Raw genomic sequence first — 16,601 nt, 5'->3', positions numbered from 1 at the left:
CTCGGGCCTACGTTTATGAACATTTAATTTCCCGGGCCCTGACCTCTTTTTTTTTTTTCCTCCCTTCCCCGGTGGCCCCCCTGCACAGCTGGTTTCTGTTAGCACTGGCGGCCGGCCTCGACCCGGGATGCTCGGGATGCTCGGCTGGCCCGAGCCGATCAAAATCTCCAGGCGCTGCGGGGTGAGATGTTGACTCTAGCAGGGAGCCGAGACGGAACAGGGAGGGGGAGCCTAGGAAAGCGGAGAAGTTGGTGGGGGGGGGCAGATGTGATTCACCAGCAGCCAACGCAGCCAAATTTATGGAATGACTTAATTAATTTGCTCCCAGAACGACATGACACCGCAGGTCAGACTGGTTTGAGGGCCCTCGTCCTGCTGCTGGGGTTGCAAACGGGTTGGTTTGAGCATCCCTGACAGACACACAGCCCTCCTGGGGCAAATTCGAGGGCTGGGGGGAAATTTGGGAGGTTAGACACCTCAGCGTCCCCCGGATCCAAGGCAGCTCGCTGATCTGGTTTGTTGCTGCCCTCTAGTGTGTACAGGACAAGCCAGACCCGCTGTCACTTGTCCCCCTCCCCATATGTCCCAGGGCCACTGGGCCAGGCAGGATGCTGTGTCTCAAGGGATGCTGCCTGCTGGGATGCTCAGAGCCCAGACAGCCAGGATACTGGGAGCACTGGTCTGGCACCACAGCCTGGAGCCTCACCAGCTCCCCAGAACCCCGTTAACGGGATCACAAGGTCAGCACCAACGCACATAGTGGCCTGTCACCTCCTGCTCTGCAGCACGGCCCCAGTGGGATGCAGGATGCCACGTTTCCCCACGCTGGCATGCTCCAAGGCACGAGGGATGAGCCTAGGGCTAGGGAAACTGAGGCACGCACCAGTCTGGCCAGCTTCTGTGCTGGGAATGTCCCTCTCCCACCTCCTAAAACCTTCCCCAACACCCACACCAACTGCAGGGAAACCAGCTGCAGGAATGCAAAGGCAGGGCAATAAAAGGGAGTGTTATCAAGCCCTAGCAGAGCCAACAGCCCTCCGAGACGGGGAGGAGAGCACGAGGGAGTGAAAGGAGGAGAAAGAAAAAAAAACCCCACCCTTAACCCTGAGATCACTTATCATTCAGGCTGCATCACGCATCTTGAAAGTGCAGACACAAAAATGTAATGTCATAACATTCGCAGTTCAATAACCTTTGCTTCACGAGACGGCTTGAACTGTCAGAGGAGCTGGAAGGTAAATATTTCAGCGCACAGGCACTGAATGCAAAGGCGTGGGGAGGTGGGTCAGCCTCTGCTTCCCCAGCTCGCCTCGACACGTTCAAATATCCCCCACCGTAAATCCCGACCAGCACTGGGGAAAGGCCGTGGTGCAGATAAAATACGAGCAGATATAAAGCCAGACACCTTTATTGTTCGGCAAAGTCTTCCAACAAGTTATGAACCCACAGCTTGACCCTAACCCATCATCTTGTTATACGGTGGAAACAAAGCCAGTGCCGGGAGCAGGGGCTGGGATGTGGAAGGAGCAAAACCCACCCTGCCTCCTCCACAGGCAATATTTGGGTGCAATTCGCTTCCAGTTCTCCCTGCACCCCAAATCCACCGTGTTTCAGCCTGTAAGTGGCTGGGTGGAGGCACCGTCTGTCCCTTGGGAACAGGATGTTAGACCCTTCCAGTAAGCCTCCCTTGCCACGTTACCATGCTGCCACTTCCCCTAGTTGGGGTTAACGGGAGCGGGACCCCAGCAAATGCAGCGCCTCACCGGAGTGTTAATGGGGACCACACGCTGTGCCGTGCTGGGCAGGAGGAAGAAGATTGCACAGCCAAGAAGCAACGGCTGCAGGCGGGTGGCAAATAGGCTGGGGCTCTGGAGAGCAGCAGGGTGAACAGAGATAACCCCCAACGGGGAAAATCTCCCCAACAGCACTGAGAAGGTGCTGGCACCAAAGCTGTGTGTCCGAGGGGACACGGTGGGCAGCAGCGGTGCTTTGTGCATCCAAACGGTTTGCACAGCACAGCAGGCACTAGCAGTGCCCTGTGCATCTAAGGGGATTGCAGAGCTTGGCACGGTGGGCAGCAGCGGTGCCCTGGCTGTCCAAGGGGGCTGCATGGCACAGCAAGGCAGGCAACAGGACTAAGCAGCTTGCACACCTCTGGCATGGGAAGTGTTGCACAGACCCTCCAAGATCCGATTGTGCAGCACAGCACCACAGAGGCAGGGACAACCGGAGCCTCTTGCCTGCAGCTGGGCTGGCTCTGGCGAGGGGCTTCTCCAACTCCCAGTGGGGCTCTGCACCCCAAATGCTGGGAAACAGAAGAGCAAGGATGCCACGGGGGCACCCCAGCGACAGGTCCCGCGGGAGAGGGGCACCCAAATGCCAAGGCGCAACATCTCTGCTATGCCCCAGGGGGGGCAGGGGGAGCAGCGGAGGGGGCACGGCCGCAGCGAGGAACAGTTAAACGGCGCCCGCCCGCACAGGGCATGTGGCAACAGGCACCGTCGCACCCTCCCCGAAACACCTGCTAATGCCGCGCTGGCACAGGGCGAGCGCCCAGGGCGGGCGGGAGGAGCAGCGGCGGCGGGGAGCACGCCAGGGCCCGCAGCAAGAAGCGGCATGTCTGCTGCTTGGCAGCACAACAGAGAGCAGGTGACAAGCGCGCCGGCGGTCGCTTTATTACAGGAAGCCAGCACGCAAGCATCTGATGCTGCTCTGCTCAGAGAAAAAAAAAAAAACCAAAAAAACACCTTGCCATTAACTCTGCCACCCTGGGATGCTGGCGGTGCCCCATTGCAAACCCCACTGCCAAATGGGGGGATCCCCCACTCTGGTGGCATCACAGCTCAGCCTCCCCCACACTGCCATAGGCTGCAGCCACAGCCAAGCAAATCCCAAGGGAGTAAAAATCCACACGCGTGTGTGTGCACAAATATTTCTCCTCAGCAAACAATCCTCGAGACAACTAAATTAGCCAGCACTGCCACCCCTGCGCCCGCTCCCACGCCGACCCACTCCTCTGACACAGCAATTAGAGGCAGGCATCAATATTTAAATATTGCCGGCACTGGAGAAGGGAAATCAAATAAAAACGCCGGCGTGCCGGTAGCGCATAAAGCTCCTGCTCTATCAGCCTCAAACCCATTTGGTGCATGTAAGTGGGGCTCTCGCACTGTGCTACACCACGGAGGACACCGGGGCATTGATGTCACAAGAAGAAACCCCTTTCTGGACCAAATCAGTGTGAGCAAAGAGGTGGCAAGCAAATGGTGAGCAAACCAGCAGCAAGCAAGCAGCAGTGATGCTCTTGCCAGCTCAGTGAGGCTGAGGGGCTGCAAAAAGACCCTGACTCCACGCTTTCAGAGGGCATGCAGGGCTCCCTGCTCACTCCCAGCCCTAAAAGCACTTGAAGCGCCCACCTGCAGGGTGCTGGGGCCAGGGGAGTACACACATACAGCCTACCCCCCTTCAGAGTCCCCCCCATCCCGTGGGTGCTAAGAGGCGGCGTCGGCGCAGCAAAGAGGATTTACTGCTCAACACAAGGGGCTTTAGAGGCAATAACTTTCCCTCCTCTTGACTTAAATGGATTTTAAACTTCAAAAAGGATAGAAGGGGCAGGCTGCCAAGCGGCCGCCCCACAGGGTCGACCCCGCGGGCGCTACGCCGGGTGCTGGGGAGGTCAAGGGGGGGCTGCAAGCAGAGTCAGGGCCAACGGCCGAGGCAGATAAGGGCTGGGGGAGCCGTGTTGCCTGCCCTTGCAGAAGGCCCCATGATAAGGTGGCCGCCGTTATCAGCGCGGGAGCGCCAGGGTGCGCTTCCTCTCGCGCCACGTTGCAACCGCCAGCCCGCAGAGGGGTGCTGGGGCTTAGGGTGGGGGAACATGGGGCGTCCCTGTGGCTGAGCAGCCAGGCCGGCAGAGGCACGAGGCACAGCAAGGGCTATTTCAAGGGCAATCCCCCTGGCAGCCTGCCCAGGCAGCCGCAATGTGCCAAGCTCTGTCCTGGTTGTCCCTTCTCCGATGGGAGCTGGTGCTCGGCGGAGCTGCCCCACGGCCACCCAGCATCCAGAGCCCCCGGGACTCCCCACCTCCTTGCAGGTGGCTGATGAACTCAAGCAACATTGGTACATGAGGGTCCAGTTTGGGTCCCCCCCGTCTGGGGCACAAGACAGAGGAGGCAAAGGCCATTTCCCCACACACACGCTGCAGACTGTGAAGCCAAACCTTGCACCCAGGGTTGGCATCAGTGCCAAGGCTTGGGGACAAAGGTGTGACCCACGGCACCGTGCCCCTTGATGTGGGATGAGAGCCCCACTGCCTCACAGCCAGCCTGGGTAGAAACCCCAGCAGGCAGAACCCACCCAGACCCCAACCAGTCAGTGCCAGACACCAGGGTGAGGGGCAGCGCCTGGGGGAGAGGGCTGGGGGTCCAGAGAGTGGAGATTAAAAGCTAACACGCCCCGTCCCAGGCGCTGGCACATCAGGAAGCGATAAACTGTCCTGTGTCCTGCAGCACCCCGCCGGCAGCCTGGCCCCCCGCCAAAGCCACTGTCTCCGCTGTAATGCTCCCTGCCCTGCAGCCAGCACACACACACACACACACACAGAGACTCGCACTCAACCCCCCCACCACCCATAAAAAGGCCCCAGGCGCGTCCACACACGAGCGCAGGCACACAGGGGCGTGCGCACACACACTCGTGTGCGTGCACTCATGCACACCCCAGCGTGCACCCAGCAAGGGGGCGGTGAGCATGCTTGGCGCGCACCACTTGCACCAGCAGCTGCCAGCACACCCTTGGGTTGTGCAACGCACACGCTCGCGTGTGCACAGGCAGCCCCTCCACGCACGTACACACAGAGTCCCAGCCCCACGGGAGCCACTGGCCTTGGCCAACAGCCCCGCTGCTGCTCACCGTCGTCACACCCGACACCTCCCCACCAGGTTACACAAACAGGCTGCCAAGCGCACACGCAGCCTGGCGCACGCCCGCGGCCCCGCAGGGGCACACCCACAAACCACACGGGCTCACCCCGATGCTCACACGGGCCGGCGCGCACGCGCGTGCTTGCAGGAAGAGGCTCTGGCTTCCCGCTGCCTTTTCCCTCCATTAACTCCCTCCGTGGCTCCTGCTCGTGGCCCAGCGGGCACCCACGCGGCTCCAGCTCCGTCCTCCCTGCCCGCATTGGGATGCCCTGGTCCAAGGACCTCAGTGCTAGAGGAGAAAGAAGAGGAGGAGAAAGACAGCGGGTACTCGCCCGACTGCTCTGAGGGGTTCAGGGACAGCACTGGACGCTGGCTGTGGCCCCACCACGTAACGTAGTCACCGGGATGCAACACAACACAGGTTGCAAGCGTGGTCGTGAGCATGGCGAGGCAAACGGCCAGGCCCCGGGGCGAAGGGCAAGGCAGGCAGCGCAGCCAAAAGGTGGAAGAGCAAGGCTGGAGCAGAGCAATAAACACGGCAGCAGACGGTGAGCAGGGTGAGCCGCTGGGGCTGCGGCATCACCTCAATGCAATGCATGGTGCCCGGGCTCCCCACGTCAAGCCGTACGGTTCGTTTCGCAACACACGCTCCCTCCCCGGCGCTGGCATTCCCGGGTGTCCAGAAACATGAATAACAGAATCGCTGCCCGCTCAGGAAGAGCGGTGCGTGGGTAAACTGAGGCACAGCCCCACGGCAGCTCCCTCTGCACTTGGCTCAGGAAACACAGACAGAAAAGCAAGGAGACACGCCAAGGTCAGTGCCGTTGGCTGAGTCCCCAGCACCACCGCGGGAAACGACCCAAAGTGTTTCTGTGGCCATGTGGGACATGAGGACCAAGCACCTCGGCTGACACCAGAGCACGAGCCCACAACATTCAGTGGGTCTCATCTGCCCTCAACATTCCCCACCTGGATCCCCAACTCCAGAGCAACCTCTGCCCCCTATGCCATGGGGTTTCCCTGCTCCATGGTGACCTCAGCCCCCCACATCATGGAGACCCCCAGCTCCAGGGTGACAACATGATTCCCCAACTCCATGGAGACTTCCATTCTCCACACCATGAGTTCCCTCAAGCTCAGGGTAACTTCTGCCCTCCACACCACGGGGTAACCACACCAAGGTAACCTCCATTCCCCAAATTACAGTGTCCCCCAAGTCCACAGCAACCTCCTACATTATGCCATGGGGTTCCTCAGCTCCAGGGTGACCCTCATCCACCACAATACAGGGTCTCTCAACCCCAAGGTGACCTCTGTGTCCCCCATCGCGAGGTCCCCCAAGCCTGGGATGACCTCCACCCTCCAGCACTAGGGTGACCTCTGTCCTGCATGTGGAGCCCCCCGACCAGCAGCAGAGGAGAAGGGGCTGAAAGGGGGGGTCCATGGGTGGGGGGATGTCTGTGGGTCGGGGGCTCTTTGCAAGTGGAGGGTGTCAGCGAGTATGGGGTGTCTGGGGGTGGGGGGCTGTCAGGGGGGTGTCTGCGAGTTGGGGGGGTACTGGGGGGTGTCTGAGGGTCAGTAGTGTCTGTGGATGGGGGGTATCTGTAAATAGGGGGGTGTCTGCGGGTGGGGGGGTGCTGGGGGGTGTCTGCAGGTCAGTAATATCTGTGGATGGGGGTGTCTGTGGGCTGGGGATGTATGAGCAGGTGGGGGGTGTCTGGGGGGTGCTGAGGGGTGTCTGCGGGTCAGTAGTGTTTGTGGGCTGGGGGGCTCTTTGCGAGTGGGGGGGTGTTGGGGGGTTGTCTGTGGGTGCGGGTGTATGTGCAGGTGGGGGGTGTCTGCGGTGGGAGGTGCTGGGGGGTGTCTGCGGGTCAGTAGTGTCTGTGGATGGGAGGTGTCTGTGGGCTGGGGGGCTCTTTGTGAGTGGGGGGTGTCTGTGAGTGGGGGGCTGTCTGCAAGCATGGGGTGTCTGTGAGTGGTGGGGTGTTGGGGGGGTGTCTTTGGGTGGAGGTGTAAGTGCAGGTGAGGGGTATCCACAGATTGGGGGGGTGCTGGGGGGTGTCTGCTGGTCAGTAGAGTTTGTGGGCTGGGGGGCTCTTTGTGAGTGGGGGGTTGTCTGTGAGTGTGTTGCCTACGGGTGGGGTGTAAGTGCAGGTGGGGGCTGTCTGTGAGTGTGGGGTGTCTGTGAGTGGGGGTGGTGGTGGGGGTGTCTGTGGGTGGGGGCGTAAGTTCAGGTGGGAGGTGTCTGTGGGTCAGTCGTGTCTGTGGATGGGGGGGTGTCTGTGGGCTGGGGGGCCCTGTGAGTGGGGGGTGTCTGTGGGTCGGGGTGTAAGTTCAGGTGGGAGGTGTCTGTGGGTCAGTCGTGTCTGTGGATGGGGGGGTGTCTGTGGGCTGGGGGACCCTGTGAGTGGGGGGTGTCTGTGGGTCGGGGTATAAGTTCAGGTGGGAGGTGTCTGTGGGTCAGTAGTGTCTGTGGATGGGGGGGTGTCCGTGGATGGGGAGGTGTCTGTGGGCTGGGGGGCTCTGTGAGTGGGGGGGTCTGTGGGTGGGGGTGTAAGTTCAGGAGGGAGGTGTCTGTGGGTCAGTGGTGTCTGTGGATGGGGGGGTGTCTGTGGGCTGGGGGGCTCTGTGAGTGGGGGGGTCTGTGAGTGGAGGGGTCCGTGAGTGGGGGGTGTCTGTGTCTGCGGGATGGTCTGGGGTGGGGGGAGTCTGCCTGCCCGGGGGGAGGGGGTTCCCCCCCTCCATCCCTGCTCCCCTCGCTGCGGTACCTGGGGGGGGGGGGGGGGGGGGGGGTCGGGGCACACCCAGCACTCACCCGGCGGCCGCGCCGTCCAGCGGGGGCTGCGCTCGTCCATGGGCAGCGCGGAGCCGAGCCGAGCCGAGCCGAGCGGAGCCGAGCCGAGCCGAGCCGAGCCGAGCCGTCCCCCGCCGCTTCCTGCTTCCCTCGGCGCCCCGGGAGCCGCACGGCTGGAGCGTGACTCACCGGGGGCCGGGCCGGGCAGGGCAGAGCCCGCGGGGCGGGACGGGGCGGGGGGTGCCCGAGCGGGGATGCTGAGAAAATGGGGCGGGGGGAGGGTGGGTGTGGATGCAGGGGCCACGGTGCGGCGGAGGGGAAGGTGACCCCAAGACTTAGAGTGATGGGGGGGTGGCCGCGCTGACCCCAACGCGCAGGGATCCCCGCCCCCCAACACACACCCAGCATCGCATCTGGGGGTGATGGAGAGAGAATCACAGAATCACTAGATTGGAAAAGACCCACCGGATCATCGAGTCCAACCATTCCTATCAAACACTAAACCATGTCCCTCAGCGCCTCATCCACACATCCTTTAAACACCTCCAGGGAAGGTGAATCAACCCCCTCCCTGGGCAGCTGTTCCAGTGCCCAATGACCCTTTCCGTGAAAAATATTTTCTTAATGTCCAGCCTGAACCTCCCCTGGCGGAGCTTGAGGCCATTCCCTCTCGTCCTGTCCCCTGTCACTTGGGAGAAGAGCCCAGCTCCCTCCTTTCCACAACCTCCTTTCAGGTAGTTGGAGAGAGCAATGAGGTCTCCCCTCAGCCTCCTCTTCTCCAGGCTAAACACCCCCAGCTCTCTCAGCCGTTCCTCATAAGGCCTGTTCTCCAGCCCCCTCACCAGCTTCGTTGCTCTTCTCTGGACTCACTCCAGAGCCTCAACATCCTTCTTGTGGTGAGGGGCCCAGAACTGAACACAGTATTCGAGGAGCGGTCTCACCAGTGCCGAGTACAGAGGGAGAAGAACCTCCCTGGACCTGCTGGTCACGCCGTTTCTGATACAAGCCAAGATGCCATTGGCCTCCTTGGCCACCTGGGCCACTCACGTTCAGTCGCCGTCAACCAACATCCCCAGAGGGTGAGGGGTGCACTGGGGCCAAGCACTGGTGAGGGGCAAGAGGTTGGGCATCCAGCCCTCTGACCCCCACCCCAAAACTGCCGGGACCTCCAAACACGCTCTGGGACAGAGCTCGGAGGTGTCAGCCTAACCCCGACCCATCACGACGAGCATCCAGGGTAGTCCTGAGTGACCTCCGGCCCCACGTCCAGACTCTGTGGAGGTAAGGGGTGTTGCCACAACGGTCCCTGCTCTGTGCACCCCAAAGGCCTGTGTGCCCTCTGATCCGAGTGCGGGAATGGGGACAGCACTGTCCCCTCTGGGTAAGGACGATGGTGGTCACCCCTGTGCCATCCCATCGTCACCTTGCGGGCTCTGCCCATACCCGAGTTTGGAGACACCAGTGAAATGAGCGGGGTGGGGCTCAGCCCACTCGCAAGCAGAGGAAGTCGTCAATAATTTACCAGTCATTACAAGCCATGTCGGTCGGCTCCGTGTGCCGACAGGCTCAGCAGGCTCCGACAGGCAGGACCCCAACATTCCCCAGGCAGAAGGGAGGCTTCGGCGAGGAAGTTGGTCCCATCGCTGCCAGTCATGAACTTGCCTCTTTGCAGGAGATGCAGGTCACAGCGGAGGCATCCAGCCACCCCCAAGAAAGCTGCCACACCACACACACGCACAGACACCCATCAGAGCCCCTTCCCAGCTCACCCTTGCCTGCTGTTTCCCCTCCATCCTCCTCCTCTTCCTCCAACGGGCCTCACTGCTTGCCTTGCCCGTGCTGCCTGTGGCGCCGGTGCTGCCCGTGGCGCCGGTGCTGCCCGTTGCCTCCCCCAACCCTCCTCACCGGTAGTGCCCACGCTTTCTCCCCCCTCCCATCTCTCTTTTCCCGTTCTATTTTAAATTTTTATTGCATTCTTTTTAAAGAATACAGAGGAACAAATGCCCTTATCAGCAATTCTCACAAGGTATAAAGAGCCGCTTTTATCTCCCTGCCTTTACTAATCTAGAGCGAGCCAATGCCTGTTAATTTTTTAATTTTCCTAGTGAATGCATTTGTGGCTTTGTCAGCATCCATCTGCACACGCACGCTCTCCTCCGCGTCCCAGCCCGGCAACCCCGGCATGGGATTGCCGCGGCGCTGGCAGAGCAGCGGCAAGCACGGCTCATGGTTTTGCAACCACAAATGAGTTTCATGTGCTGTAAAGTCCTGTGTGTCACACAAGGCTCACTGGGACACCCTGCGACGTGACACCACCAGCTGGGAAGCCCCAAGACGCGGTGGCTCCCCAAGGGATGCCACCCCAGCTCTGCCTGGTCATGGTGCAGGTCGCGAGCGCTGCAGGGGAGCAGGTCCCCATCCTCAATTCCCGTGCCAAGCTGGCCAGCCGTCACTATCACCCACTCTGTCCCCATGGGGGCACAGGGGATGTTCTCTTCTGTCCTCCCCAGCAAAGAGAGGGCGGACGCAGGCTTCCCGCACACCAGGACTGGGAGCGCCAGCAGCCGGCCGCGGTGCACAGATGAGATGTGGCAGGCGTGTAACAAGCCATTAGTCACTGTCACCTTTGCCCGGCAGCCACTGGCAGGGTAATAAATCCCGAGCTGACTCCGGCAGGCCCGTTCCAGGCCACAGCTCCCAGCTTGCCTCTGCACTGCTGCCAGCTGGGCTGTGAGCAGCTTGCAAATGCCTCCCAGCCCCCCTGTCCACCCCCAAGGGGACACAGCACCTTGCAGGGTCCCAACCCAGGGCCAAATCCCCGCAGGGCTGATTGATGGCCGACACGGGCCACCGCATCCCAAAAAGTGGGGACATGGGGGTCACAATTTCCCCCTCACTGCTAAGCAGCCCTCTCACCCCACGGCAGTGGCACCGCCAGCCCCAGCTCCCTGCCTGCCCCTGCTCCCCGCCCGCTGCACCTTGCGGTTCCCAGCTCGCCCCAGCCCAGCGCCAGGAACCGGCATTGGCGGTTGCTGCCAGATCAAAGCAGCCTGGCGTGGCACAGTGCGGCACGGCACAGCACGGTGCGGCATGGCGCACCCGCCGGGAAGGGCTGGCAAACAAGCCTGTCCAGGGAGGTGGCAGGCGGGAAGCACGCGTGATACCACTCCCAAAAATGCTGCCGCTCCTGACGGACGGGACAGCTGAGTCCCAGGAGCCATGGCACAGCCCAGCCCTGGGGGCCCCCCCAGCTCCCCAGCACGGCCAGCCCAACGCCAGCGCTTGCCCCAGCGCCCACAGCCTGACTCACAGCCCCAGGGACGGGAAGCAGGGAGTGAAGTGCAATTGGGGTCACCTCCCAACCCCAAACCGCTGAGTGCAAGCCTTTTCCGGGAGACCCAAGCCGCGGTGGCCGGGCAGGCTGGCAGTGCACCCCACAGCAGGGCCAGGATAGCCCTCGGGAACGCCATCCCCACACCCCCCACAGCATCACCTACTTGTGGCTCCAGTGTCCGCGCTCTCCGCATCCAAAGGTGTGCGCTGGCTGATATCTGGGGCAGCACTGCCGCCCGTCCCCAGGCTCTCCCCAGTGCTGGCTGCCCGGTGCCGGGGTTCGCCAGCCGCAGGCTTGGCAGCAGCTGTCTCAAGGGACGAAGAGGTTGCCTGGAAGAGAAGCAGGACAGAGACTCAGTGCCTTTCCCTTTTCCAGCCTAAGCAGAGCACCACCGACACTGGGGAGGATGGGACATTGGGGGGGCCAGGGCACACAGACACAGGATGCTTTTGTTTTCCTACTGGCCGGTGCATGTGGCCGGCGCAGGGAGCCACACGGCGCTCGCCAGCCAGCCCGTGCCGCAGGGCTACAGCTGGATCCGGCCGATGGCTCCCAGCGAAGCCAGACAAGAAAGGCTGGAGGGGGAAGAGAGAACATGAATCAAAGAAGCGTCCCCTTGCTTGCTGGCGGCAGCTGGCTGGTTAGGCAGCTCCTGATTACTCAATCGGACAGTGTTTACTTGAGATCAACAACCCCTCCAACACCATCCCTGCCGGGCAGGTGAGGCAAATGTTCTGTAGGGACGGGGACGGTGTTACCACTGCTTCTTGCTCGCTTTGGGGATGGTGCCCCTCCTAAACCCCTGCACCCACAGGCGCTGCCATGGCCCTGTGTTTCATAGAATCATAGAATCACTAGGTTGGAAAAGACCCACTGGATCATGGAGTCCAACCAATGTTTGTGGTAACTGTCACCCTCACGCATTGCCACTTCTATTTATCTTTACTGAAGTGACAGCCACTGACCCCATGAACATCCCAGCACCACCACACTGCTCTGGGACAGACAAATGGACAACCCAGCCCCAGGTCCAAGCAGGTACCTGGGATGCTGCACACACCTTGGGCACAGCAGGATGCAGGTGACCTCCCCTCCTGCCACAGGGGACACCCATAAGGGACACCTCACTCCTGATTTGGGGATGTTAGGGTCAGGGCTGCAGCACGACAAGGATTTTATGTTGACCTCGTTTTCCTCAAGATTAGTCCTACAAATGTGGAGAGCCAAAACGAGTTGGATGGTAGGTGAATTTTTTGCTGGGAAGCCCTTAGACTCAATGAGCCACGCATGCGAGCAGACGTATAAATTTACTGTTCGCTTCCTGGAAAGGTTTAATTTATGAAATCCATATGGCAGCGCTGCACAACCACGAGGACTCGGCACATCCCGCAAGTCCTCGAGTGCCACCACGTACTGGCTCCAACTGGCGGGGTGCCACCGGCTGCTCCAGTGGTGGCAGGATGCTCTTTCCCGATGATTAACAGAAGGTGACTTTCACAGCAGGCAGGGGACAAGCCTGGGGGCCAGTCCCCACCCCTAAAAGGGGAAATCCCTCCAGGGGTCCTGGGGGAGGCCCTGTGCCACTGCTCTCCCTCCTGGGGCGAAGCTGCTGGCAGTAGCAGGCAGCAATCCCCTACCTGTGGGCACAGGAAAGGGCTGGGGCGCACTTTGATACCCGAAGCAACTAATCATTAATTAACATTAATCATTCCCTGTCATGCATCACAGCAGCATTGGACAAGACACACTCACGGAACGTCGAGCTGGGCTGGGGTCATGATGGGAATGTGGATTTCAGCAGTAATTGCCAGGCCAAGGCTGGTACCATCCTGCTCCCTGGGGGGCCCTGACAACACTCCTGACCCCAACCCACCCATCAGCTCCACGGCAATGGCAACCCCCTCCCCTTCTATTTTCCTGCTGGGGGATGCTAAGATGTAAAAGCACCAGAGATGGGTCCTACCTGCCCAACGAGCAGCCAGGATCTGTCCCCCATCGCCGTCCGTGCCCCCTGGGACCTCCCAGGCAGCAGCCGGAGCCAGCGGAGAGCACTGGCCGCCTCCTTGCTTTAACTTCACCCCACACTATCTGTCAGCAAATCATCCCCGGTTACACAGATAAGGAATAATTGATGCAAAGGAGCCATCTGTTTGCGAACACGGAATATCTGCTCAATTAGGAGGGATCTGTCCACCCAGATAAAGCATCGCGGCAGCCCCTCAAAGAGGGGGGGCTTCCTCCCCGACCATGTCCTCAAAGACTCACCCCCAATTAGAGGCGAGTCAGTTGATTTGGGTGCTAATTTGCTAAGCAGCACCCCAAGGTGCTCAGGCAGAGGCCAGGAGGGAAGGGTGCTCTGCCACCAAGCACCAAAATTTGAGGGGAAGGCTAGCAGCCCCGTTGTATCCCATCGGTGTGATGCTGAGCTTGACCTGCAACTCCCACCCTGGTGCTGGGGAGATGCACAGAGAGAGAGGGACCAGCCAACAGCACCTGCCGAATGGTGCTGAGCTGAGGCTGGCCCGCTCACTGCATGAGTAGCTCTTCACAGAAATGCGCTGAGGGACAGAGACTCAGGAACGAGCCCCCAACAGCTCAGAGCACACCCTGCAGGGACCAGGACCATGGGGCACAGCAGGTTCTAGGTCTGGGGTAGGCGTGCAGCAAGGTGACATCAATGTGACATCGCTGTGTGATATTATTAACAGAGGAAAAATCGAGCTGGCAGGAAGGTGAGGCCTGAGAGCCAGAGGAGACAGGCAGGGATGGCAGCACAGCTCCACAGGTGACAAAATCGAGGGGAGAAAAGGCTCCAACTGGAGCCAGCACACATGGCCCATGGGCATGGTGCTCCCACAAAGCCCCCTGTGCAGCATCTGCCTCCATCTCCCCGAGAGGGTCCTCGGTACAAAGGAAACAGAGAGCATGAGCTGGGTCAAAGCACAACCACCGTGTCTGAAGGGACAAGCAAGGAGAGGCACTGCCAGACCCTGCGCCGCCCATGCCTGCCAGCACTGCCACAGCAGCACCGCGGTGCCCCACGTGCCTCTGGCTCAGTGCCCGGGGCAGGCGGCTTTGCAGGCCAGGAACGCGATAGCAGCAAGGGCAGGGAGTGGTGTCCATGCGTCCGTCCCTCCCCGCCAAGGGCGCGCTGTTTCTGCTCTCAGCACCAGGATAAATAAATACCTGTGGTGGCACACAGCTCACTCCCAAGCCCTGGCTTCAGGATGGCAGTGATGGAGCAGGAAAGTAAAGGGTTGTGGCAGCTCTCCGGTGAGGTACCCAGCATGCAGGCGGCCGTGCTGGTGCATTCCCTGTGCCTTCAGGACACCAGAAAAGGCGGCTTCCCCATTCCACCTCCCCTGCAGCTCACCTGTCGTGGGAGCAGGCTGTGGTGTGCACAGCAGCGCTGCCACCCACGGGGATGCCGCCCACAGGGTGCCATGGGCACAGCAAAGCCGCCCCCTGGTCCCAGCAGCATCACACCCCCACAAGCCCCAATTTCCACTCTCCTGGGTGGCAGCATCCCAGAAAACCCCGTGCTCCTGGCAGCCAGGGGACCGGACGTGGATGCGGTTGCTGTGCTTCATCTCTTGGCTGGCATCGCCCCAGCAGGGCGGTGGGCACGAAGCCCGGCAAGCACCAGCACAGCTGCACCAGCGATGGGTTTTGGCACAGCCTGCGGGCAAGCTCCAGTGAGCGAGCAAGGGCTGAAGTGGGGAGGATGCTCACGTGGAGGGGCCGCATCCTGCACCTCCTGGGAGACACGGAGAACTGCAAAAGGAGGAGGCTCAGTAATGGAAGAGCAGCGCACCCCAGCACCCAGGGGATGGGAGACTGGGGGATGAACCCCCATCACCCACCACCGCCACCCTTGTCCTCTTCTGAATAAAAGGCGTTTGGGGAGTGTTTAGGGCTGCAGTGAGCTTGCTCCCCCTTGATGCCTTTGCCAGTGAGGCTGCCAAGCCCCAGCCCTGGCTCACGCTGCAGCTTTATGGCTGTTGTGGGCACAGCCCCTGCTGTGTTTTCCCCCAGGCTGTTTCAGCTGCTCGTCCCTTCAGGAAGCCTTTGCTCTCCTCCTCCCAGCAGCCAGAAATCAGAGGGTTTTCCACCAGTGGCAGGCTGCTCCCAGACACCTGGTGCGGGTGGGGGTCCCCACCAGTAATACAGCACGGCACAGCACCCCGCAGGTCCCTGCCAGCTCAGTGGGTGCCCACAGGAGGCGTGGGGGCCAGATCCACGTATCCCCACCAACCGTCGTGTTTAAAGTTTCTCAGTCATGTTTGCTGGTGGAAAGTTGGAACCTGCAATTACAGCTGTGCTAACCCCTCATTAAAAAGGGGAAGGGGGGGAGAAACAAAATGGGAAAAGAAACAAAAGGCTCCAGAGATAGAGACACGGTGCTGTTAACCCTTCCCAAGCTGGGGATGCGCCCAACTCGGGAGGTCCCCCTTCATACAGCTGTGGGGACGCATCCCAGTACTGGCAGGGATCCACGTGTGGTGTCAACCTATCCCCACAGCATCACTGCCCACCTGGATTGCCTCTTTCCCGCAGCATCACTGCCCACCTGGATTGCCTCTCCGGGTCCAGGGGTGCTGTGGCATGGCCCAGTCCCAGCGGCAGCACCCGCGTGGGCACGGCTGCGGCTGTGCCAGGGCTGTTTTGTCACGGCAGGGCTGTGGTTGCTGCTCGCTCTCCAGCAGCGACACCGTGACGCCTGCTGCGGGAGCCCACACAATATGTTCGCACTCATCTCGCAGCTGCCCCCAGACAGCCCGAGGTGCCGTGCTTCTCCCCGGTGCGGGGGCCGGTGGATGCTGGCAGAGCCACGGGAACCAGCAGCGGGCCAGGCAGGGATGGATGGGGCTGGACAGACAGCACCGGAGACTGCGGTCAGACTGGATGCCACACGGGGAGATGATGTTGGAATCACCGCCAGCACCGCACAGGGATGCACCAGTGGCCCCCCATGCCTGAGTACCCTGATCCAGGGGTCACACTGTGCCGCGACCCTGGGGGATACCAGGCAGGGGGAAAGACCTGACCCTGACCCTTGTGTCATCACAGCCCCTCCGCCACCACGACAGCGAAGCAGGTTTGCAACCACCCTGCTCACTGCTGCTCTTGGGGTGACCCCAAGGACCCCATCCCCAGCAAGCGCCTGGCCTTGCACCCTCCCCAGCGTGGTTGCATCCTTCCCCTTGTGCCCCTGTCCCCGAGGAGCAGTGCGTCCCTACGTCACCTCCCACACCCCTCCAGCGACATCATCTCGCCCACCGCGGCCGCAGCAGCTCTGACAGCCAGCTAACGAGCTGCAGGCAGCAATTTGGGTTATATATAGCCCCAAAGTGACTGCATCTAATTGCTCCAGCCCGCACCGGCCCCACCGCGGGGTCTGGGTGGTGGGCACAGAGCGATGGGGCGAGTGGCACGTGCTCTGTCCCCCACTCACCCGCGGGCGTCACCCCATGTGAACCCCCCCAAGCCTCCCGAGGCTGGCGGGGTGTGAGCATCGCCCCATTCCGCGCCAGCCCCAGGAAGTAGGGCT

At 61.2% G+C, this 16,601-nt stretch overlaps 1 protein-coding gene across 2 annotated transcripts in view; it reads right to left on the bottom strand.

Annotated features, from left to right (window-relative positions):
* GSE1 (Gse1 coiled-coil protein) overlaps positions 1-16,601 on the bottom strand; it is a 102,046-nt gene that overhangs the window by 54,498 nt on the left and 30,947 nt on the right. For both annotated transcript variants that reach the window (XM_069868580.1, XM_069868582.1), the window contains exon 2: positions 11,214-11,379. In XM_069868580.1, coding sequence (XP_069724681.1) covers positions 11,214-11,379 — 166 coding nt within the window. The remainder of the gene's footprint in view (positions 1-11,213; positions 11,380-16,601) is intronic.

The sequence above is a fragment of the Phaenicophaeus curvirostris genome, chromosome 14 (genome assembly GCF_032191515.1).
Source record: "Phaenicophaeus curvirostris isolate KB17595 chromosome 14, BPBGC_Pcur_1.0, whole genome shotgun sequence".
Classification (NCBI taxonomy): domain Eukaryota; kingdom Metazoa; phylum Chordata; class Aves; order Cuculiformes; family Cuculidae; genus Phaenicophaeus; species Phaenicophaeus curvirostris.
Note: the sequence above shows the minus strand (reverse complement) of the source record. Positions and strands in the feature narration are given on the sequence as shown.